This window comes from Polistes dominula, unplaced genomic scaffold, assembly GCF_049000335.1.
Source record: "Polistes dominula isolate Pdom_NZ unplaced genomic scaffold, Pdom_raw_medaka contig_82, whole genome shotgun sequence".
Taxonomy (NCBI): Eukaryota; Metazoa; Arthropoda; class Insecta; order Hymenoptera; family Vespidae; genus Polistes; species Polistes dominula.
In genome coordinates this window covers 1,634,086-1,661,200 of record NW_028301046.1, presented here as the reverse complement: position 1 = coordinate 1,661,200, position 27,115 = coordinate 1,634,086, and the positions used below count along the sequence as shown (strand labels likewise).

The window sequence follows — 27,115 nt, the reverse complement described above, 5'->3', positions numbered from 1 at the left end:
GATTTACTGTGACTCACAATCAGTACGATACACACGTCTTTAAGTCAATGAATTACCTTATACTACCATCTGTTAGAATCTTATCAAACTAACAAAGATAATCATGACTCTTTGTTAATAAACAAATAATATTGCAATTATAAATTGAGATATAAACTATCCTATCTTTCAAGTTGGATGAAACTGCACATAGTGTGCAAAATTTGATTAAAATCGGTTAAGTAGTTTAGGAATCCATTGTGGACAAACAACGTGACACATAATTTATATATATATTAAAATAATTACAATATAATAAATAATGAACATTCCCTTCACCTAATTTCAATATTAACATAACAAAATGAATGTTAATTTTGTAAAAACTACCACTGAATAAATCTGTATATACATAATTTAATATAATATATATTTTGTTATAAAATATATGAAAAAAAAATGGTAGATGATATAAATACAACTATCTTCCAGAAGGCCGGGAGACACCGTTGTCACCACCACCACCATCGAATTCTTCCGTTCAAACATCACCACGTGGGTTAGGTTACACCTGTGGACCTATAGATGGATCCTTGTACGCGGTTGTACACCAGGGTGCTGCAGGTGGTGCTCGCGGTTCACCACTGACAGTTTCCATGGACAGCGGTATCAGCAGTGCACCACCTCAAAGACCAAGTCCACCTGAACACGAGCCGGATAATCAGGCTCACGGTGATCTTGATAAACTTCTTCACGATATGATGTTAACCGTTGAGGTAAGTTTACATACACATAGAATATTGTAATAGGATATCATCAAGTGGATCATTTTTTAGTCAATGCCAGATCCTCCAATCCAAGACGATTATTCAAGAACGGATAGAAACGATAAGATTTACGTACAAGAAAATCGTAGTTACAGTAGTCACACGAACAGTAGTCACGGTGGTGCATCTACCTATTCGACCTTGAAAGATTCCTACAGAAGTTACAGCGTCACCAAAGAATCAAGTCCACCATACAACTCTAGCAGCAGTTATAGTACACTTAAAAATGAATATAGAGATAGTCCAATAAAAACTAACAACGAACATCGTAGGGATGATTACGAATATCATCGTGTATCACCCGATAGAAAATTATCCGAATCTTCGGCAGACATTTATGGTAGAAAACAACACGTCGTCGAATCATTTTCACCATCTGGCAATATTGATTTCATCGACGAAGACATTCCTTATCACGCTAGACAAACCAGTCAACCATTTTCTTATGGTGCAACGACTGATATGATAAAACATCAGAAATTGTCATCCCCATCGTTGGTTAGAAAAGCATCTGTACGGGGTAATGCACCGATGGTTGATTTCGATGATATACTTGGTGACGTTAATTCGAGACGACCTATCAGCCCACTCAGCCCGAATACACCTGATCCACCACCGGAGTTTGCCAATGGTCCTGTCAAAACGTCTACTACGACTACGATGACTACGACAACTCAGGATCACGTTGATGGGTGAGTGTTAAAAAAAAAAAAAAACCTTTTTATATTATGTGTAATCGAAAATATGGGTTTCTATTTGTTTATACACTTTTTTCTATTTATTTGTTATTTAATGAGAGGATATTCCTTTTAAACTTTTTACGAGATACATCGGAGATTAGGCTTGTTTATTTTTTTTTGTTCTTTTTTGTGAAAAAAGCTTGATGATAAAAAAAAAAAGTTAGCGAATCTAAAGGTGAGTTGAGAAGTAGTTTCTCTTCTAGACAACGGTCGACAACGTGCGTGTGTCGCCATACATCCTCCGAAACGGGCACCGCAAAAGATCTCGCGAATGAGGAAGAGGTGAAGGGTGGGAGGGAGGAAGAGAATTGTAGGAGAAAGAAAAAGAAAGCTATAGAAATAGAGAAAGAAAGAGAAAGAGAGAGAGACAGAGAATAAGAGAAAAAAGAGTAGCAAGGAGAAAGGTTCCGTGAGTACTCGGCGAGACACAATTAATAAATTGTCTACCCATACTCGTAGACCTCACGGTTGGTTACGGCACTTCTCCTCGTATTTCTACCAAGAATGGTAAATGCGGTCGTTTTGAGTCATTGCCGTTTGTAAAATGCACAACTTCAAGATAAAAAAAAAAAAGAAGAAAAAATAGAAAAAAAAACTAAACGCGCGTTTTTCTTTTTATTTAATTTTGTAATGCTACAAACGTTAACGGGAATAAAAAAAAAAGAAAAAAAAGATAACGAATTTTTAACTCCTTTTTATTTTTTTTTTCTCTTTTCATCGATAAATCTTATAAACAACGAAGACGTCTTCTACGAATAATAATAATAATTAATTAATTTATTTATTTATTATTATTTGTTTAAATTTTTAATCATTAGCTAGAAGATCTTTTTTTATTGATAAACCCAAAAAAAAACAAATACTCTCAATTTTATTATATTATATTGTTATTATATTTTATTATATATATATATATATATATATATATATAACATTTTCAGTTAAATATAACCCAATATAATAATTATTATCCTAACAAATAATATTTAACAAAAATCTTCGACACGACTAATAAACATTGATTGATCTATTAAAAACGTTCACAGAGAAGCAAAGTTCTTGTGATAAAACTTTAAACGAATTTTACGATCGTCTTAAAATACATAGTTCGTGGAAAATCGTGAGACAGGAAAAGAAGAAGAAGAAGAAGAAGAAGAAGGATCGTTTAGGTAAACCATTGAAGTAGGAGGATAGAAAAAGGTTGAAGGAAGGGTGAGGGGGGTGTGAGGGAGGGGGAGAGGGTGGACAGCCTGGAGAAGGGGTCCTATTTTATACAAGGCGCGTGTTAAACGCAAAATCGTGAAAATAAACGGCTTCTCTTTTCTCATCTCGTTTCTCGCGGTGCTTTGGTGGTTTCCTTTCATGAAGGTGGATGGATTGGTTGATGATGGGTGGGTGAAGAGGTGGAAGGGGAGTGAAGGGGGTGTTGAGATACCTTCTATGCGTTATACATGTACGTCAAGTTTGCTTTCTTCAATCTTTTCGTGGTTGCTGTTGCTGCTGTTGCTGCTGCTGTTGCTTGTTCCACTCGGTTAAAAACTTCAAACTCGTAAAAGGGGCAAAATCATACGAGAGAGAAACGCCATCCTCGCGAAAGTCTGTCTCTCCTCTCCTTATGTTAGTCTTTTCTCTCGATCGTGTCGTGTCGTGGGTATTTACAAAGAGCAAGTTTGACTGGTGCGTCGGTGGAGAGAAACGGTTACGACGTTTATGGTAGAGAAGACCGACAGACGTTTGGCAGGTCTACTTTCGAAGCAACTTTAAAAAAAAAAAAAAAAAAAGAAAAAAAAGGGAACTTATTTTTCTCTCGTACGAACTCAACGGAGAACCTTATTTTCAAGTCCTCGCGTGTCCTCGTTATTCCTGTCTCCTGTCGAATATGTTCGATGGTTAATCCCGTTTCAAATTACCATCCGTGAAATTATTTTGTATATTTTTATTTGTATATAATGTTATCAAGTTTTAGTGTTCGATTTCTTGCAATTAAAAGAAAATTAAACATCTTTTTTATTTGTTTTTAAATTTATTTTTTACAGATGAAATATTTTTTTTTTTTTATAGGTTTTTTTAAACATTTAGAAAAAAATTTTTTATGCAGGAGGAATTATATTATAATAATAGTAATTTATTATATTTATATTTATTATATTATATTGTTATATTTATAATATTATCATATATTATTATAAAAATTTATTATATATATTAATATTATAATAATAATAATAATAATAATAGTGCTATCAGAACCCAAAATTACAATGTTATTTATTTCTCTTTTATAATATAATTCCAATTAAATTTAAAAAAAAAAAAAAGAAAAAAAAGGAAATTAATAAAATTTACGGTTAATTACGCGACATTGATAATAATTTACTTGTATACCAATTATTTTGACAAGAAATATAATATATTTAATTATATTAATTAATTTAATTAATTAAAACGAAGAATATATTTCTTTCACACGTTAGTGTTTCAATTAGTCAAGGAATTCGTTACCGATACGGAATAATGATAACAAAGAGAGACAGATATATATATAAATATATACACACACACACACACACATATATATATTATACTATTTTAAGTTTCTCCAACTGTTTCTTATATAATTGTAAATATAGTACACACAGGCGAGACGTTTTAAATCGAGCGAGAAGTAGTAAAATCTTCAAACCTTGTTCTTACTCTCTCTCTCTCTCTCTCTTTCTCTCTGTCTCATTCTCATTCTCTTTCTCTCTGTCTCATTCTCTTTCTCATTCTCCTTTCTTTATGTTTCTTTCTGTTTTTCACATACCATCATCTTTCAACATATTTGAACTTTTTCTTTCGTCTAGTTGTTTCCAGTCAGTTCCCGTTATAGAACCCATTCCAATGCTAGTACATAGGACACATATATGTATATCTTCTTTTTGAAACTTTTCTACTCTTTCATAACTATGTATACCAAAAAAGGGTACGATACTCGGATACGGAAATCGTTTAAAACAGAAACTAGGTGTACACAAAAGCGGTGTACACGATGGCTGTTGCTGTCTGTGTGCTACTACGTTCCTCAACTCTCTTATAATATTCTTATAAAGCACGAACTTCCGTCATTCTTTCCTGCTCCAATAAAGTTTTGTATTTTTTTTTTTTTTTGTATTTTGTATTTTTTACTTTTTTATTTTCTCTTACTTTATATATGAATAAAACTTTTGCCTTTTACGATAAATTACTTTGCATTTTTCTTTTCACTTTTATATATATATATATATATATATATATATATATATATATATATATATATTGTTATAATTAAATTTTCTTTTATACATATGCATGAATGGTAATACTGACGTACGGTTAAAAAATTATTAGTTTTGCAATGAAAAGCTTGAAAAATGTTTTCCCATAAAAAAAAAAAAAAAAAAACTTGGATAATTCGTGTCAATGTATTTCTTTTTTCTTCAAAACGTTTTTTCTTTTTTTTATATCAAATGAAATATACTTCAAAGTCGTATTTTTATTGCTTGCGAACAAAAAATATTCGCTTTTAAAATATAATATGATAAATCACGGTTCAAAAAATTAAATTATAAAAAATATATACCATAGTTAAAAAAAAAAAAAAAAAAAAAAAGTACAATTTATTATATAACTTAAAAAATAATAATTTAGCATATTTATCTTATGTGTTCAAAAATAAATAAATAAATAAAACGTTAACTTCCACCCACCCAAAGATACGATACAATTGACTTAGTTTGGTAACCGTTAGTTCTTTAACTAAAAGAAAGAAAAAAACAAAAAAGAAAATAGCAAAAGGAAAAAATGTTTATCTAAAAATATTATGCATCTTTGAAACATAGTTATCGGATGCATCGAACTGTAACGTGACTTACACTGATTACCTTCACTGCATTCTCTCTATTCACCGTTACATCCGATATGATCATCATAGTCTATCTCATTGTTCATTGTATGCTACTCAATTTTCAAGAACAAATATGGAAGTAAACATGATAAAAGATTAAAACATTTTCTCTCTAACCAAACTCCCTATATTATTTAATTGTAATCAAACTATCCGATAAGACATTTAAAAAAAAAAAATGATTAACATAGAAACTAACCTAAAAATAAACAAACTAAATAGAACATATCAATTTACATATTTAAAAAGTATCATTTTAATTTGATTGTAATATGTTGATGATGATGATGATAGATTGTCATGGCTGAGGCAACAACAATTAAAACTTGCTGCAAGAAGGGACGAAAAGAGTCCTAAAACAATATGGCGACAGGAAACTGGGAATCGTGTTATCGGAGAACTTCGAAGTTATCAAAGAGGAAGATTAAGGCAGGATGGTTATGCGAGTGATTCTGCTGTACTCGACGATGACGACGATACTTGGATACCAAGTTCACTTATTAATCAGGTAAATTCTCATTAAAACTTTAATTAAGTTTATATACATATATACATATACATATATATATATTTCATATATGCCATTCCCAAATTAGTATATTAGAATATAGTTAGTTTGAAAATAGTTTCGTTTATTTTGGTATTTGTTTGATTTTCTTCATAAACCAGACCCAATCGAAAACGACTCCTTATACCTCAGCACCAGCGAGTCCTTTGCTTCCGCAAAGATCAAGTAGTCGTAAGTACAATGGCAGCAGCAACGCTAGTAACGCCCTTCTTGGCAGACCAAGGGCTGAAAGCATGAACGAACGACCATTCGTCTCTGTGAAGAGAGCTTACGAGTATCGAAAGTACAACGACGGTCAGGTGAGAATTTGCTTCGATCATTTCCTAAAATCCCAACCCCCCCTTCACCCTTTGTTTACATTTTATTATTTATTATTTAATTTAGTACTACTTTATTGTTTATTTATTTAAATATCGATCGGTTTAAATTCATCCTGCACGTTCTCGTAAACGTTTCTTCCAAAATTTATTTTTTTTTTTATTATTATTTTATTTTATTTATATCCATTATCGATCGATTAAATTCCATCGTGCACGTTAACGATAGTTTAGACAACATATACATATATATATTTATGTACATCGGCACGATAGATTGCACTTTAGATGAAATTTAGATGATATATAGTAAAAGGAATGCACCCTGTTTAGATATTTATAGATACGTTCATTCATCAAAAACAAATTTGTTTAAACGAAAGGCATTTTTTAATAATGCTTTTTTAGCTTAGATTTTAAATATTCAAATTTTAACAATCAAATTATTACAATATTACAATTAGCTGTGATAAATCCGCTTTAGATAAAAAAAAAACCTTCCCTTTTTTGTTGCACTTTACCTTCGATATTGTACACTTACACGTACAAATAATTCATCACGAATAATAATAATAATAATAATAGTCATCATAATCATAATATATAATAAACTTATTTAAACAAAATGCAATTGCGATATAGTGCGAGATAATAATGATAGAACACTAGTTTCCTAGCATGAAGCGCTTGGCTTGCTTTCCAGAGCCCTCCGTCATCCCCCCGCGCAGTATTTGCAGCCGATCCACCCTTAAGCACAGGAATGCAACGTCGATCGAGTAGTCCAGTCAACTTGGATAGACAACAACAACAGCAACCACCTCGTCCGGAATCTAGAAGCGATAGTTTTGCACGTGCCGATGCATTTTTGCGTGAACATAGACAACAACAACAATTCCTACAACCACAACAACAACAACAACAACAGAACAACGGGATGAATAGCATCAGCAATCCAGAAAATGGTCACGAATTAAACAAAAGAACAACTCTCGAGAAAAATTGTGCAACTTTGGCTAGACCATCAAGACCAGAGTCAAGAAATCGCATAACTACAACCACAACATCAACAGCGTATCAAAATTATTCAAGAAATTATAACAATGCAACAACCAATGACAGAAGCAACAGCAATGGACAACAAAATGAAGGAGGACTTTTAGCAGTAGTAGATCAACAAACGTCATCTTCACCTCCTATTCAAGGAGATCCTCTCGTGAGCCTAATTCGTTCATTGGCTGAGATATCACCCAATCGCTCATCACCCTCATCCACTTCCGCGACTAACAAGATCGAGAACCACGATCATGGCACCACTATAGATGCAACTACCGCGACAACGGTCACCAACAACGTCGCTAGCATTGCCACTAATTGTTCCCCTAACCAGTCGCCAAAAGCATGGCAGAATTGTACACAGGTTTGTCATCACACGCTCACAAGCACATTCACACGCACACATTAGCATTCGTAACACGCGAGTTATACGCTTGATGGACTATTACAATGGAGTACTACATCTCTTAGAAATGAGCGCATATATTCACAGACACAGGACATACGTAAACATGGTGTAGTAGCTGAATTGTCCTCATTTCGATGATAAGAACTATCCAACTATCTATTTTCCCAATCATGATGACATCCATCAGATGCAACTCACGTAATGTAACTTTTGATTAAAAATCTCATTGTTTGTTTGCTAACTCCAAGACCGAACTTGGAAAATGCACATTGCTTAGCCTGAAACTGCATATAAAACACTTAGATTATAAATATATATATATAATGTATACCCAGATACATATAATTATCTTTGATCGATTATTATCTGCACGATCCTGTTTTTCACGTTGAACAAGTTCAATCTCTCTCTCTCTATATATATATATATATATTTTTTTTTTGTTTCTTTTTATTTATTTATTTCTTCTCTTGTGAAAAAGAGGGGAAGACGATATGAGCGGTAAGGTGATCGTTCTTATATTTTTTTGTTTGTTTAGTCCCACAATGACTCGGCATCATCGTGGACCGAGAGGAGCGTCAGTCCCGGAAGTACAGTTGGTGTTTCAAGACCGCAAACACCTGCATTCCCTGTACATCCACGTACTCCTTACGTTAATAACGCATCGCCAACTGTAACATTTGCTTCAGATCGGGGATATGTTATGTCCAACAATAGTTATAACATTAACAACAATAATAATAATAGTATGACTGGAATTGAAGCTAGTGGCGGTGGGAATAGTAACAACAACAACTTAGGAAATTATAATACTGAAAGAACGGTCTACATTGAGGAGAGGAGGGAAGTCTCTAAGGAAACGGGACTTCCACCCAAGAGTCCGACAACACAGCGGTAAGCATATTATTAATTATTTTATTTTATTTAATATTAAATAGAATAAATATTTATTTCAAATATTTTGTAGGTTAAACGTTATAGGATATTATACCTAAGTTAACCTATAAAATTAATCAAAGATATTTGTTTTGCTTCGATTATTAAACTATGGCAATTAATCAAATTTAATTATATAATAGGAAATATAATAATATATTAGTTATATTATATTATATAAAAAAAAATATTACTATAATATTAGCTAACAGATATTAAATTAAAAATTAAATTAAATCATCGTGTATAGTGTGGTCCCTATTTTATAAAAATCCAAGATGTCCGCTTCCATTTCGATATCGTACAACAAACGGCCAATAATTTCAGGATTTCATTGATTAACCGTGTTAATAAATAATCTCTAAAAAAAAAAAAATAAAAAAAAATATAATTATTATCTCATCCATAAGAACAACGATGATGAAGAAATAATATTAATTATTCTAGACGCTTGAGTTTCCCGGCAAGCGGGCCGCTTAAACAAATGCATAACAAACGATGGCCGCTCACTAACCAATCGGCGTCGTTCGACTATAGGTAATATATATTACGAAAGTATGTGATACGTTTGAAGATCGTTGATTAATTTAAAAAAATCATCAAGAGTGGATACCATGAATAACAATAATAATTATAATCGTTATTGGTGTGTCAATTGTGTGCTGATCATCTCAAGATGCACTTCCATTTTATTTTTATTTCTCATTATTATTATTATTATTTTATTTTTATTCCTGTGATATTACTAAACCAAATTATGCGTTAGTGCACATTACTAACCATCTCAATTGCGCTATATGTATATTTATATATAAATTTGTTATACTGCACGGTCAATTGCGAATTAATGTACGTTTATGTAACGGGTGAGACATTTAAAACAGATAAACAAAATACCTCGTCATTTGCGTATTCACATAAAAAAGACAAAAAAATCAATTAACAAACAAATTATGATATTATTAAATCCAAATAATTCACATTCCGAAACATTTGTTTGTAATCGAGTTATTCCAAGTGTGTTCTGTTTTAAATATCTTGCTCGGTATACATAATAATAACTTAATATCAACGAGCAATGAATATTAATGAATTATAGGTAAAATAAACAACACGATCGTGACTTAACTTCCATGTGAAATACATATATAAAGACATAGACATGTTATATATATATATACCATCAAATGCATATAAAAAGAAAAAATACGATCTGTACGATGACTTAACACCGTGTTAATATAATTTATTATTGCACATAGGTTTCTTACGAGTTATTGCACTTTTCGCGAAACTAACTTAAGCTAGAAATGTTTTCTGCATCATGATTTAGCACAGCATTTTCTTCTTCTAATGCAAGTCAGCAACAACGTGTTTATAGTGAATTAGAAAACATTTGCAAAAGGACCAAATCAAAACATCGTTTCTCTGATCCTTTTTATTCTCACAAACATCGGATCTTGTATATGTATTACTTTCTTCTCGTTATGTGCACTCTCTTTCGCACATGTACACATATATATATGTATACATTTCCTCTTCATCCATCTTTTAATACCATCTGCTTACTCACTGTCGTTGATCTTCTACGAATCTCTTTATCGTTCTACATAATGTACAAACACTTTCAACGTTCATCACGATGCAATATCGTTTCTTCTGCACGAGTTATGCGATATATATATATATACACACATGAACATATATATATATAAATATATATGTACCATTGGCTTGAGCACGAATGTATCGAAGAGTTTAATACCATGATGTATTCATTTTCTAAATAAAAATCATATTTTTTATTTCAGCAAGGACCGACCTGTTTCTCCGATAAGCGAATCTGCTATTTCACAGGCTCAGGCTATCTCGCATAATCCTGGAACACCTACTCATGTTGAATTTGCTCAAAGTCCCAAGGTAATTTATCTCAATTAAATAATATTATTAATTAATTATATATTAATGTATCCTATTATTAACGTATTACGAATTGAACCAAAACAAATAATTGGATCACGTGTCGGTAGTCAACAATTTTTATAAAAAACCTGAAAATGATTTTCAGAGGTAATAATATATATTAAAAAAAAACACATACACATCTATCTCAACTTTATTACTTTTTCAAAAATAATAAAAGTCTTATTTTTTCACGTTTATCTGAATAATGGCTAACTACATATATGGAAATACTACTGACGTGACATTTATCATATTTGGCTTGGTTGTCTCTTGGTTGATAAAACAACCAGTTGTAAATATAATATAAAATTGAAACAAAAGGAAAGAAGAAAAAAGACAAAATCAAGCAACCCACACGTGGTTTATTACCGATGCCATTGCCATAGATGTTACGATGATTACTGTCACATGTCGTACTAATATAAAATATACATACATCTGTTCGTTTCACAGAGTGCTACGTCCTACACATCTATCAACAGTGGTGGTCAATCATCTCCACAAGTTCAGTATTACGGATCAAGACGTTCGAGTATTCATTCGAACAGCGAACCTCAAGAAGTTGCTGATGTTAATGTTAAATTCGTACGAGATACCAGCAGGATCTGGTACAAACCAAATATATCACGTGAACAAGGTATACCATTTTAAATAATTTTCATTTATTCATTTATTCCATTTAATTTATTAATATTTATTATTATTTTCTCTCTCTCTCTCTCTCTGTTTTAGCAATCTCAATGCTGAAAGATGCAACACCCGGTACATTCGTAGTCAGAGACAGCAATTCTTTCCCAGGTGCGTTTGGTTTAGCATTGAAAGTAGCAACACCACCACCTGGCGCACCTAGTAGTCCTAGAGATCCATCAAGCGAACTCGTCAGGCATTTCTTGATCGAGCCAACGTCACGTGGTGTCAGATTAAAGGGATGCGCAAACGAACCAGTTTTTAGTTCTTTGTCAGCACTAGTTTATCAACACAGCTTGATGGCTATGGCTTTGCCATGCCAACTTTTACTACCTGAACCAGAAGCTGCTGCTAGAGCTTTGGATTCACCTGCTACGAATAGTGCTCAACAACTTCTTGCTCAAGGAGCTGGTTAGTCATCATCATTTTTCATATTTCAACTTTATTTTGTTATTATATTTACTAGGGGTGCCTCGTCACGCGCGTTGCTGTGGTTAACAATCAGTCCGATACACACGTCTTTTAGAATCTTATCGAATAACCAGAGATAATCTCTTGACTCTTTGTTAATAAACAAATAATTGCGATTATAAATTGAGATATAAACTATCGTATCTTTCAAGTTGAATGAAACTGCACACAGTGTGCAAAATTTGATTAAAATCGGTTCAGTAGTTTAAGAGTCCATTGCGAACAAACAACGTGACGTGACGTATCGTGAAATATCAATGAAATATTTTGCTAAACAACTATTTCTTAACTTATAAAAATGTAAGAAAGAATGAAAGAGAAATAATAATATTATTTATAATATATTATATAAGAAATAATAATTGTTATTAATATTTTGTTGATATTTTTTTTAGCATGCAACGTTCTTTATCTTTTCACCGTGGATACGGAATCCTTGACCGGACCACAAGCAATCAAGAAAGCTATAAGCACGTTATTCGAACAAAAACCATTACCAAGTGCAACGATCGTTCATTTCAAGGTCTCGACTCAAGGTATAACCTTGACGGACAATGCTAGAAAATTATTCTTTCGTAGACATTATCCTACGAACAATATCAGTTATTGTGGATTAGATACTGAAGAACGTACATGGGATTTTTCTGGTGAAGATGCTGGACGACCATTAAGCGCACAGTTAGTGTCACTTTAAAAAAAATTCTTGAAAGATTTAAGTTTGTCGATTGAATTATTATTATTATTTTTTTTAGCCGTTGTTTTGGATTCGTGGCAAGAAAACCAGCACACAAATCAGACAATCAGTGTCACGTATTCGCCGAATTGGAACCAGAACAACCAGCAACGGCCATCGTTAATTTCGTCAATAAAGTTATGATGGGCAACTCGATCGCTAAAGCTAATATCGTATAAATTTTTATCTTTTTATCTTTTTCGTTTAATTAATTTCGTACATTCGTTGTTCGATCTAATCGATATATATATATATATAATATATATTTTAAAAATAAAATAATATGAAAAAAAAATGAGATAATTTTGCAATAACGCAATAATACGCTATTATCAATCGATAGAAGATAATTCGTCGTTTGTAAAACGATAATAAATTATTACTATTATTATTATTATTATTATTATTACTATTATTATTATTATTATTATATTTCGAAGTAACACATTTATGAAGAGTTAAAAAAAATGTCAAACAAGAGAAAATTAAAATTCTTCAAATAAACCCAAGCGTCTCTCGTTAGAATGATTAACGTTATAAAATAGAAATAAAAAAAAAAGAAAAAACAAAAAAAAAAAGTAAGAAAAGTAAATAAACAATTCTCGTATAAAATATTCAATAATAATAATAATAATAAAGTTATCTTGTACGATATCGAGAATATCGTTTTAATTGTCACACATGATTGAGTGTGACAATCAAAGTGTCGTTGATCGTTTAAAAAAATTAAATGAAGTATACTTGAAAAATATACTATTAATTATAAATAAATGAATCTATGAAAAAGTGGAGATTTGAAGATTTAAAAAAAAAAAAAAAAGTAAAATAAAATAAAACAAAATGAATTCCACATCGAATCGGTATAAACGATCTAATCGTTGTTACGATCATGATATCAATAAAAAAAAAAAAAAAAAACAAAAACGTTCGACATTTTGAACTATTTAATAAAAATAACAAATCACGAGAATGATAAACTGCGAATGGATTAAGACAAATGAAAAAAGGAAAAAGGGCAAAAGAAAAAAAGAAAAAAGAAAAAAATTAGCGATTTTATTCCTATCATTTTAGTATTAAAAATTATACTCTTCGTCATACGAATTGAAAGAGATAAATCATTGTTATAATCATCGTTAAACTGTTATTATTTAAAAAAAAAACAAAAAAACAAAAAAACAAAAAACAAAAAATAAGAAAAAGTTATAACTGATTATTCATAGGAGCACACGTTAATAAATTAACAAATGACACACGAATTAGGCTAATACGTCGAATATTTTTATTATAACTACAGTTTTCCTTTTTTCTTTTTTTTTTTTTTTTTAATACTAATTCAACATAATATAATATATTTATATATATATATTTTTTTTTATTCGTTCGTATATAATTATTTAAGAAAAATTATAAAAATTATTTAAAAATTGTTTACTCGATCTTTGCCATGCTTCGTCAATTATTTAATTTAAAGTTAAATGAAATTAAATTAAAACTTACGTAAAAATTTTGATTTCAATTTTTTTTTTTCTATTAACTTTCTAATTAAATAAAATGCATGCAATTTAACATCGTACGAATAAACAAAATGCGAAATGTATTCAAATCATGTTCGATCTTCGATAAAACATTGAACAAATTCAAACGAATATAAATACTAAATACATACGAACGAATAATAATTTATTAACAATTTTATTTAAAAAGAACAAAATTAATAAATAATCTCTAAAATATTCCTTTTTTCTTTTCTCATTTAACACAACTATTTCGTTTCATTTCAATTTCATTTAGTTGATTTATTTTTTTTTTGTCAAACATTTTGACAAAACTTTTCATCAATAAAATTATCGAAGAATCGTAAATATGATTTGATACGTTTAAAAATGTAATTTTAAAACTTATAAAAACGAAAGTTAATCAAAACAAAAAAATCGTACATACATATATACAAACACATATATATATACATATATACATATACATACAGAGTGTATCCAAATACGTCAATATAAATTTAGGATTGTATTAATCATAAAAAATGAACAAAAAACTTCGTAATTAATCTTCTTAATATATATATATATATAAATTACGTCACGTCACGTTGTTTGTTCGCAATGGACACCTAAACAACTGAACCGATTTTAATCAAATTTTGCACACAGTGTGCAGTTTCATTCAACTTGAAAGATACGATAGTTTATATCTCAATTTATAATTTGCAATATTATTTTATTGCGAATTATTTGTTTATTAGCAAAGAGTCAAGAGATTATCTCTGTTAGTTTCTATAAGATTCTAACAGATGGCGGTATAAAGTAATTCGTTGGATTAAAGACATGTGTATCAGATTGATTGTGAGCCACTATAAATTAATAATATTATATAGTTGTTTAATAACAACTACAAAATATTATCTTCGTTACTTTTACATAGTAAATAATTTCTTTTTATTATAATTATTATTATCATAATTTTTTATGCTAAATTCAATCCTGAATATTATATTTACAACTATGATACATTCTGTTTATATATTATGTCGTTATACTTGGGACTCTCGAGTAATATTTAATGAAAATGTTACATCGTTACAGAGCATATACATATATATATATATATATATATATATATATACACATTATACAGATATTACAAGTAAACGCATAAAAATACACCTACATACTAGTACTCATAATACAATATATATATATATATATATATATATATATATATATATATATAAAAGTACTATATAGATATTATATAAACCTCGATAAACGAAATGTGGAACGATGTTAATATAAATAACTGTAAATAATAATAAATAATACCCTTGTGCGCCTTATAAGGAAAAAAGAAAAAAAAAAAATACATACAAAACGGTCAACACACTTTTTCCTCTTTTCTTTTTGCCTCTTCTTCGTCGATCCGATAGAAAAAAAATCGACGTGGACGATGCGATCGAAAATGAATGAAATTTAAAAACTGAAAAAGAAAAAAAAGAAAAAAAAAACAAATAAAGATAGAAAGAAAAGGGAATGATGATTAAAAAAAAAAAAAAATGGAAATGGGAAAGGACGAGTAATAATTATGATAAGAAGAAAATTACAAAAAAAAAATGAATAATAATAATAATATAATATCAAAGCGCAATGATTATTAATTTAGCGAACGAATTATCTCAGTTCTCTTGCCATTGTGTGTTATGTGTGTATGTGTTCGTAACGTTCGTTCTCAAGTCAATGAGATAAAAAGAGAAAGGAAATGAGACAGAGAGAGAGAGAGAGAGAAAGAGAAAGAGAGGACAACGTAAACAGTCAATTATTATATCGAACGAAATAATAATTAATTAAATATTATTGTAATATCGATTTTACAACACACGATTATTATCTCTATACATACATATATATATATATATATATATACATATATGTAATACGAGAGACACATTTATTTTTTCTCTTATCATCTCTTGTTATATATATTTATATATATATATATATATATACATATATTTACAATCTCGACGGTCGTAATGTAATGTAATTTTTTTTTTTCTAAACTCATTTTTATTACTGATCCACGATTTTTGTTTTTTTTTCTGTTCTCATCTTCTTCTTCTTCTTCTTCTTCTTCTTCTTCTTCTTCTAATTTTATTTTTCTTCTTCTTCTTTTTTTTATCGTGTAAAACAGGGATCGTCAACCTTTTGAATCAGAAGAACTAACAATTACAATTTATAAAATTTCAAAGTTTTCAAAGAGCCACAAAACTTTTTCTTGCCAACAATAAATAGTACTCGCATAAATAAAGTTTTTTGACAAAAAAAAAACAAAATCTAATCCATGTTAATCGATTTAGAATAAAATTCTTATAACTAAAGAGCCGCATGTGGCTCGCGAGCCGCAGGTTGCCGACCCCCGGTGTAAAAGAAGAAATTGTTGAGACACACGATACAATTTTATTATTTTTTATTTTTTTTATTTTTCACGAATGTAATATTATTTATCCTTCCTTTTTTCTTTTTTTTTTTTTGGGCGAGAAAAAATTTTAATATGAAGGGAGAAAATTTGTTCCATTTTTTTCTGTTTTTTTTTTTTTTTTTTATTAAAACACGTTGTGCTAGTCAAAATTCGATATGTGAACGTTGTTCGATGGTTCGTAATACAAGAAAGATATTACAGAGAGTCTTGAAAAATGAGGTTATGGGGTTGGGATGGGACTTTGGGAGGGGAGACAGACAGAAGGAATAAATATAGGTGCGTTATTTAATAAACTCGTATTTGTCGTCTTTCGAGAGGACGAACAAGAACGATAATCTTCAAATCTCGTTTGTATCTTTTATCTATTATATTTTTTTTTTTTTTTTCACTAATCATCATCTGTTCTTCGTTCTTTCGTACGCATCTATATATATATATATATAACACCAACTAACAGAGTAATATTGATTTAATAACACTTTAGTCATTATATAAATTAGAAAATTAATTAATGTTATTATTAATTATTATATATATATTATATTTTAATAATAATAATAATTATTATTATTATTATTATTACTTAGTTATATATATATCATTACTACGTACGCGTTCACGCAATAATTGTACTGTTACGTACCTTATAGGTATGATCGTATAGCTACAACAACAATAAACCATATTCATAGAGCATAAATCATAATTGTGTTTTTATCAATCATTTCTTATGATTATTTTTTATCGATAAATAATTTTTATGTCAAGAAAAATATTTCTTTTTGTATCGTAGAGACCGATAGCGCCTGTGTAATGGCACTTTGCACGACACGAGTGTAGAAATGGTTGCCTAACTACAGGCGTTAGGTGGTTCGGAGAGTCGTTTCGTTTTTCTTTTGTAAAAATGAAGATAATTTTTGCTTCAAAGGTTAAACCTAAACCTTTCAAGTGGTCATAAATAGTTGAATTTGATTAATTTAACCTCTCGATTGATCTCATGTGTTACTATTTGTCGGTTTACATCAACTAATGCCATTATTGCGTCAGCAAAAAACAAAACGACTTTTCGAACAACCTAATATAATATAATTCTTTTCTATTCGTACGTATAGGTAACAAAATAATAATAATAATAATAAACTTACGAATGATGACGTTAATAACAAAGGAAATAGAGAAAGTCGTCAATCATTGCAAGAAATGATTAAACTCATGAAAAACGTGATAACATTATTCTTTTTCATTTAACACCTTTCTTCCTATTCTCCTGTCAACTTTCACCCAATGATGATGAAGATGTATATATATATATATTTTATATTTTCCTTTTTTTTCTTTAATTTCACTTCATTCATCGAAATAACTTATGACTCGTACCAAATGATCAACGATGCTTGAAATGATTATAAAATAATGAAGTTTTCACTTAAAAATATGAAGAACGGACAGGAACGTGGCAGGTACGTCACGAACTTCGATCACCTTTAAACGAAAGGGAAAACCATAATAGCGGTATCGTTTCCTGTGACTTGATCATTCCTATTGTACATCTGTATATATATAGATAGATAGATAAATAGATATTTATACGTAATGAATTTATTATCATCATCTATAAAAATAATGTAGGTTTTATTTTTCTCATATGAAATTAGTTGAATGTCAGTCAGAATAAAATACTATTACGGTACAAGTAAGTAAAACATATGCAAAAACGATTTCACAAATGGTGACGTCAGTCAGAGAGCCATAGAAATAACGGCAAATATAGTTAAATTCCCCATTGTGAGTTATTCCGTAAGATAATTAAAAACCAACTGTAGATTTGATATCTAAGAATATGCTTAAGCATTACTTTTACACAGTGAACTCAATTTTTTTCTTTTTCTATTTATTTTCTATTTAATATGATGATATAGTATTAACTAACAATTTAATTTAATATTATACTACAATTTTAAATATATATATAATTTACGTTGAATTTCTTTTTTTTTTTTTGATAATTTTATAAATATGTTCTATCTAAAATAATTTGAAATATGTAATGGAATAAATTAATTTTTAATTAATTTATAATTAATACGATCAAATTTTCTAAATCTAATTTACAAAGAATATTAACATATATATATAAATTTACAAAAATTATACTATATATATATTATATAAATTTATTATATATTAATTTTATTATTATTATATACTATATATATTATATATTTTATTATATATTTATTATATATTATATAATTTTAATTATATTAAACTTTAATATTAAATTTTTATTATATATTGTATTATATTTATTATATATAAAAATTATATCAATTTTTAATATTAAATTTTAAATAAATAAATATATTTATATAAGTAATACATAAAAAATTATATATATTTTTTATATAATAAAATTATATAATATAATTTATTAAAAAATATTCTATTAATATTTATTAAAATATTATATATAATATATATATATATATATATATATATATATATATATATATATATATATATATATATATTATAGGTTTTTTTATAATATTTTAGGTTTAATTAAATAGAAAAAAATTTTACAACTTTTATATCAAACTAATTATGACATTCAATATGATAAAAAAAATTATTAACGATACTTATGACGATCTAGGAAAAATATAACCTATTATAAATATTAATAAAGATGACTTAGACTTAAGAGAAAAAAAAGTATTTTACTGAACTAGATAATATATGATATATATATATATAGTATATGATTTTCTTTCTCTCACTCGATCAAATTCTTTTCTAAGATGATTTCAAGACAGAGAAGAGGAATCCCGTAATATGAGGCCGTGGGGCAGAACAGTGAAACTGTAAGTAGTTTCTTTTTACTTCCCATACATAGTTTAAACCGGTCTTGGAACTACTTTAAGAAACACGAAGTGAGTACGAGTCAGTTATCGAGAGACTTTCGAAACGATCGTGCGTGATCCTGGCCTAAATCAGGCCCAACATGGCTTTCGGCCTTAAGTCGTCAATATTCTTTGTGATTTTCGCTCTCAGTAACTTCGTACATTCTGGGCCTTACGTTAACGAAAAAATATTCAAGGACAACGTTACTACCATTACTAATCAAAATGATTCAGTTCACATGAATCAAAATAATATTCCAAGGTTTGTTCTTACTGTGATACACATTTCTATTTTTTTTATTATTATTATTATTATTATTATTATTCTTTGTTTAATTTATTTAGAAAATAGTTAGGATAAAAAAAAAACAATTATTCGAATAGGAATAAATTCATATTTTTAAAGACTCTTATTTCTTTTTATGGTATAATCGATTATGTTGATTTGAAAAGTCCTATGATCGATATTATAGTTAAATAATAATTTTTCATTATTTTAATTGAATAATTATTCATATTATATTATTATATATTTTATAATATTATATATTATATACTATACTTATACTATAATATTATATATTATATATATATATATTATATATTATATACTATACTTATACTATAATATTATATATAATATATTATATATATTATTATAATATGTATTATATTAATATAATAAATTAAATATAAATATAATATATAAATATAATATAATATTATAATAATATATAACAATATATTAATATATAATACTATAAATATATAATATTATTTTTAATATATTAATTATTATTATATATAAATTATATATAAATTATATATAAATTATATATATATTATATATATACTATATATATAGTAATATTATATATAAATATATTTTAACATAAATAATACAAATATATTATAAATATATAATATTATAATAATAATAATAATAATTAACTATATTCATATATCAGTAAACTAAATAAAAAATATAATATGAAGAACAAATGATCTAACTAAATCATTAAATTCAATTTTAGGAATATAATAATTGTTGTATATATTATCTTAAAATAAGTAATATACTATCTTTAGATAATCATATTTAAATATTTAACACATAATCATTTATCCCCTCTGATATTATATTCGATACACGTAAGTAAAAGAAGATCAGGAGCAAACGAACGAAGACTCTCTGTCCGTTCTACTTTGTTAACTTCGATCCGGTCAGCAATAAATGACAAAGTGGATCGTGGCAAAACGAATACTCACTTTTTTTTGTCGTTTCGTTTTCTTTGGTTTCTTTCTCTTTTTTTTTTTTGTTTTTTTTTTAATGTTTTATTTCCCTTAATAAATGATTAATTCGCGTACATAAAACACGTGTGACGCGTATGGATTATTCCATCGCTAAAAAGAAGAAAGCGTTGATGAAAAACAATAATAAAAAAAAGAAAGAAAGAAAAAAAAGATAAAGAACACAAAAAAGAAAAACATGCTTAGTCAGAATTTTGTTAACAATCTGTAAATGATAAAAGTCTCGTTAGAAACTTCATAAATTACTTTTACCAACCTATCACACGTCAAATCTTTGATTTTCATTTAAATTTATGATTTATTTATAAACACACTAATGACTGATTTAACCTACTTCCATTCGATAAACAATGTTAAAAAAAAAAAAAGTAGACAAAAACTGTCTACAATTTGTCAATTTCTTTTTTTTATTTGTTATTATTATTATTATTATCAAAAGTATAAATCACAAGAGGTAAAAGGTTGAAATGATGATTTATAGTTCGTATAATGTTCGTAATAATAATTAAACGATACTAACTTTGCTATCTTATTTTATTTTCTTACAGCTATGGTAACCTTGACACAGAGAATGATGATGAATACGAGGAAGAAGATGAGGAACTTGAAAAATATAAAATTACATACAAGAAATCGTTGAATGATAATAGTAAAAGAGCATTTTCATTGTTTGGTACAGTTGAATCTGTTTTTTCAGCAATGGCTAATAGTTTGAATAGTATTGTGAGTAGTATGATTGGAACACAATCGAAAAGTTCAAGTATGAGAAGTAATAGGATAAGTTATAGGAATCATCAATTATTAAGAATATTTCCTACAACTGATGAACATATTAGTGAACTTCGTGAATTAAGGGATTCTGAACCTGATGATATTAAATTTTGGAATGATCCCATTCTAAATAGGTACAATTTTAATATATAATATTATTATCGTAATATTGGGATCTCTGGTAGGCACGTGGCGTAACAATTTGACCTATCTATTCTAATTTTTTAATTTAACCACCAGATAGCGTATTCAAGTGCTAGAGATCCCACGTGGCGTAGCAATTCGATCTAACTACTGTAATTTTTGAATTTAACCACCAGATAGCGTATTCAATTGCTAGTGATCCCAATATATTCTAATATATAATGTATATAGATATATTAAATATTTTATTTAATATAAATAATATATATTTTTAATTTTATTATATATATATATATATATATTTTATAATAAATAGTTTTTTACATTTTAAATTTCAAAATTATTTAATAAAATATCTTATCTTTTAAATATATATATATATCTTAACTTGTATATATAAAGCATAATATTATTCTATAAAAATCAATTTTAATAAAATTAATAATAATAATTTATAATTTATTCAACATCAGAACCAAAATTTGGACTACAAGTAAAAATAATATTAACACTATCTTTTTATGTTTATTTTTAATTAGGACAACAGATGTAGTTGTTGGACCAGATATAGTTTCAGATGTGAAGGAATACTTGAAAAGTAATAAAATCGATTTTAAAGTACTCATATCGGATATTCAGGTACTTATAATAGTTTTTAATCAACATTACATAACATAAAACTAAAAAAAAAAAAAAATCAAAACAAGTTATACAATCTTCTTTTTTCTTTTTTTTTTGAAATTCTAAAAAAAATATTCTAATTAATAATAACTCTAATATATATTACACTACAAACAAACTGATTATATTCTTAAGTATTAAGACATTTTTCTATTATGTTTTATTTTTTTATTTTTTACATAAATATACAATTATTTAAATATAATGAAAGAAAGAAAGGAGTGCCAGACTCATGGTCGACTTTCTTGTCGAATAACCTGTTTAATATTAAAACGATAATAATCAAGCATACGTTATCTTCCATTTACGAATGAACATTAATCATTAGCCACATCCTGGCCCAAATAAAGTGAAAACGTTTTTACCATTTACCATGACGACTTAGAAACTTTCCTTGTCTTAGAAGACGATCAATTACCAAAATCCAAAGATGTCTAAGGAACAACGTGCCGATCTTGTGACCAGTCAAGGACACACCATGACTTGGAGACGATATCATCGATACGGGGGTACCGTTTTCTTTTTTTATTAGCAAAAAAAAATAAATAAAAGTAATAAAAAAGTAATAAAAAAAAAAAAAAAACAGTAATAAAAATTAAAATACATGAAAGTTAAGCATCGATAAAAATGTTGTTTTTTTTTTATTTTTTTTTTTTTTTTTTTTAGAAATCTTAAGATATTTGGAATATCTCTCATTCAGATATCCAACCATGGTTGAAATAATTACCATTGGCCATAGTTACGAGGGATTACCAATTAAAATGGCCAAAATATCAACCGGACCTAAACGTGACGGTGAACCAAAACCTGCTATCTGGATTGACGCTGGTGAATATTTTTTACTTTTATATCTTTTTTATTATCACATATTAAAATATATATATGTACTTTTTACTTCTTTATCCTGATATGTTTGAAATTTCAGGTATGCATGCCAGGGAATGGATCAGTATTGCTGTAGCGACATATATTTTAAGTCAATTGGTTGAAAGAAACTCGTCTTACTCGAAATTGTTAGATGTTACCGATTGGATGATCTTACCTGTTGCGAATCCAGATGGTTATGAGTATACACACACGCATGATCGTCTTTGGAGAAAAACCAGAAGTTATCACGGTGATCATAGTGCAAGGTAACAATTACATTTATTTTTCTTTTTAATATTTTATCGTGTGTTTATGCACATATGTGAATGATATTATTAAACTAATATGTGAATAATATATAAATGTATATTATTATTATATATATATATATATATATATATATATATATATTTATATATTATAAATTTTAGATATTCACCTTTAAAATTAATTTAATGTAATTTTTTTAACAAAATTTACATTTATTTTCTTTTCAATATTTTATGGTGTGTTTATGCATATGTGAATGATATTATATATATATATATATGTATTATTATTATATATATATATATGTGAATAATATTCTATATATTTTTATAATATATTATAATATATTATATAATTGTTTATATTTTATAATATATTTATATATTATAAATATATAATATATCTTTCATATTATATTAATATCAATATATAATATAATTTTCATTAATATATTTTTCAAATGTTATTAATATGAAACATTTATCAAAAAAAGAAAATTCAATATTATTTTTCACATATTAGATATTTAATTTAAAATTTTAGATATTCACCTTTAAAATTAATTTAATGTAATTATTTTTAACAAAAATTACATTTATTTTCTTTTAAAAATATCTTATGGTGTGTTTATGCATACGTGTGAATTATATTACTTTATAATTGTATTATATATTATAATAATATATTTTTCATATTTTATTAATATGAAACATTTATCAAAAAAAAATTCAATATTATCTTTCACATATCAGATATTTTGTTCATTTAAATTTTTAGATATACACCATCAAGTTTATTTCATTTAATGTCACACTATACCAGATGGTTTTGGACAAAATGCGAAGGTGTAGATCCAAATCGTAATTTTGGATATCAATGGGGCGAACGTAACAATGGTGGAACAAGTTTAGATCCTTGTCATGAAACTTATGCTGGTCCTTATGCATTTTCAGAACCAGAAACCAAAGCAATTGCTGAATATATTATGGCTAATCGACAAAACATTAGGTATAATTATTTTCTTATTTTATTTTAGTTCCATTTCATTTGTTTCTTTTTTTTTATAATAAAATCTCAACGTTGTTACATAAGTTTACGCACGTATTTTATTTTTGATTTGATTAATTTTTTTTTATTTTTATAGAATGTATCTGACGTTGCATTCATATGCACAAATGTGGTTATCACCATGGGCATATGTTAGAAATAATCCAGTTGATTATTCGGAATTAACAAGTGTAGCAAGAAGAGCTGTCAATGCAATAGCAAAAGTTCATGGTACAAGTTATCAAGCTGGTCCAGCAGCTGATCTTTTATATCCAACCTCAGGTATATCAATTTCTAATACAATAATAATAATAATACTAATCATAAGTTTAACATTTAAAAACTACAAAAAAAGGAAAAAAAGAAACTCGTATCTTCTTTTACTTGGTTACTTTCGTTTATCGAATGATTATCGACACGTAAGATAATGATCAATTGGAAATTCCAATTAATAAAATGGAAAATAATTGTCTACAATGAGATGGTTGAGATAAGAATTTTAATCGATCGCACTTATCTTATTGATCAAAAAAAAAAAAAACAACAAAAATAGACCCATCTCAAAAAAAAAAAAAACATGGAATAAAATAACGTAAAGCAATTGAATTTAATTATAGATTCGTAAAAAAAAAAATCTTTGAATTAAAATACCCAAAAAAAAAAAAACGAAACGTTTCTTCTTTTTTTTTTTCTCTTTTTTCTTTTTTCAATTGAATGTAATTACGGATTCGAAAAAAAATGAAAATCTTTGAGTTGAAATATCGAAAAAAAGAAAAAAAAAAAGGAAGAAAATTATTTCTTTCTTTTCTTTCATTTGATTTCGAAAGATTCATTTTTTTTCTATTTTCTTTTTCTTTTTTTTTTAGGAGCTTCAGACGATTGGGCCAAAGTTACAGCTGGAATTAAATATGCTTACACGATTGAACTTAGGGATCGTGGTACTTATGGTTTTTTACTTCCTGCAACACAAATTGTACCAACTGGAAGAGAAATTTGGGCTGGAATACGAGCCATAGCTCGTCTAGTCACATGTAACACGTAACGCTAATCTAATTACGAGGATCTATTTATTAATTTTTTTGATATTGAATAACAAATTGATATATCTTTAATACTTCAAGATAGATCAACGATAAATTTAGATAGAATTTATTTGAAGATTGCAAATGCCGTTTAATTGGCATCGACACGACATTGAATTGTTGATTTTTTTTTTTTTTTTATTTTAATTTATTCGAATGGTTCTTCTTTTTATTTTTTTTTTTTTTTTATTTTATTTTTATTCGAATACTTTTAGCTAGTCAAAATTGAACATGTCATGTATTTAGATTATTTTTAGAAATGTTAAGAAGGTATTTGGTTAATTGAGATAATTGTAAGAATTATATTTACGATATTATATTTTTTTAAATATTTTTAAGATTTATAGAATAGAAAAGCAAGATGAAAACGAGATAATTATAATACAATTATTAAATAGAATTTATCGATCGTTAAACAAATCCCAAACTACTCAGGTTTATATTATTATCATTGTCATTTTTCAAGAATATTCTTATGTACTTTATCATTCACAAATATTTATAATAATTGTTATACGATGTACTACGAGCATAAAAACTGCCATTTGTACAGATACAATATTATTAATAATATATTATTGTTAATATATATATATATAAATTATTTATATATGTTAAATGTGAAAAATTATATTATACTTTATCGTATTTTAATTTAAAATAAAAATGAATAAAAAAATGTTGTATTTCCATCTCGTATTATTAATTGAAATTATTAGGTCCAGTCATAAGTAAATTCCGATGCGTCTACGTAGAATCTATTTTTCGTATTTATCTACTACTAGGGGTTCCCCGCCACGAGTTGCTGTGGCTCACAATCAGTCCGATCTACACGTTTTTAAATCAACGAATTACCTTATACCGCCATTTGTTAGAATCTTATCGAACTAACAGAGATAATCATGACTCTTTGTTAATAAACAAATAATTCGCAATAAAATAATATTGCAATTATAAATTGAGTTATAAACTATCCTATCTTTCAAGTTGGATGAAACTGCACACAGTGTGCAAAATTTGATTAAAATCAGTTCAGTTGTTTAGGAGTCCATTGCGAACAAACAACGTGACACGTAATTTATATATGGATTTTCGATATCACTATATAGATGAGAATTCAGTTAGTCTTCTGTCAACTTTTTTATGCAGTCAATGTTACATTTAACCGTTTTTCTTAACCACTGAAATGGATAATAGTAAAAATTGCATATTCGACATGTAATGCTTTAGGAATTGAAACAAGGCAATAGCACTAAAGTGGCAACTGAAAAAATATGCAGCGTATACGGTGCAGGACTGATAACTGATAGGGCAGTCAGAAATTGGTTTGTCAAATTCCGTTCTGGAGATACGATTCTTAAAAGATGAACCGAGTGTGCAGGACGTATTTCCGACTTTGATGAACCTTTTACAGGTAATATTGGAACAAAATCCAATAGATAGGT

General features: G+C 27.5%; 2 protein-coding genes across 14 annotated transcripts in view; both read left to right on the top strand.

Annotated features, from left to right (window-relative positions):
* The window catches only part of by (focal adhesion protein tensin), a 202,944-nt gene extending 185,122 nt beyond the window's left edge, over positions 1–17,822 (top strand). For 8 of the 13 annotated variants that reach the window (XM_015320809.2, XM_015320808.2, XM_015320807.2 and 5 more), the window contains 12 exons: positions 472–755; positions 816–1,498; positions 5,763–5,976; positions 6,138–6,335; positions 7,057–7,770; positions 8,354–8,709; positions 9,199–9,288; positions 10,563–10,671; positions 11,170–11,353; positions 11,449–11,814; positions 12,270–12,552; positions 12,627–17,822. In XM_015320809.2, the coding sequence (XP_015176295.2) occupies positions 472–755; positions 816–1,498; positions 5,763–5,976; positions 6,138–6,335; positions 7,057–7,770; positions 8,354–8,709; positions 9,199–9,288; positions 10,563–10,671; positions 11,170–11,353; positions 11,449–11,814; positions 12,270–12,552; positions 12,627–12,786 (3,641 nt within the window). In that variant the 3' untranslated portion in view covers positions 12,787–17,822. The remainder of the gene's footprint in view (positions 1–471; positions 756–815; positions 1,499–5,762; positions 5,977–6,137; positions 6,336–7,056; positions 7,771–8,353; positions 8,710–9,198; positions 9,289–10,562; positions 10,672–11,169; positions 11,354–11,448; positions 11,815–12,269; positions 12,553–12,626) is intronic. The other 5 variants (XM_015320810.2, XM_015320813.2, XM_089175332.1 and 2 more) reach the window with 5 other exon arrangements.
* Positions 17,823–19,542: 1,720 nt separating this feature from the next.
* Positions 19,543–26,317, top strand: LOC107066290 (carboxypeptidase B). Its single transcript, XM_015320766.2, has 9 exons — positions 19,543–19,759; positions 21,357–21,713; positions 22,263–22,362; positions 22,808–22,913; positions 23,071–23,232; positions 23,330–23,537; positions 24,319–24,549; positions 24,686–24,870; positions 25,455–26,317. The coding sequence occupies exons 1-9, from the start codon at positions 19,599–19,601 to the stop codon at positions 25,628–25,630; spliced, it is 1,686 nt and encodes a 561-aa protein (XP_015176252.1). The 5' UTR covers positions 19,543–19,598; the 3' UTR covers positions 25,631–26,317.
* Positions 26,318–27,115: the final 798 nt, after the last annotated feature.

Bases quoted from the DNA above. Each gene is read 5' to 3' on its own strand.
- LOC107066290 (XM_015320766.2), top strand. From the start codon at position 19,599: ATGGCTTTCGGCCTTAAGTCGTCAATATTCTTTGTGATTTTCGCTCTC. The intron at 23,233-23,329 runs GTGAATATTTTT...TTGAAATTTCAG, and splicing joins TGCTATCTGGATTGACGCTG to GTATGCATGCCAGGGAATGG. The intron at 24,550-24,685 runs GTATAATTATTT...TTATTTTTATAG, and splicing joins GCTAATCGACAAAACATTAG to AATGTATCTGACGTTGCATT.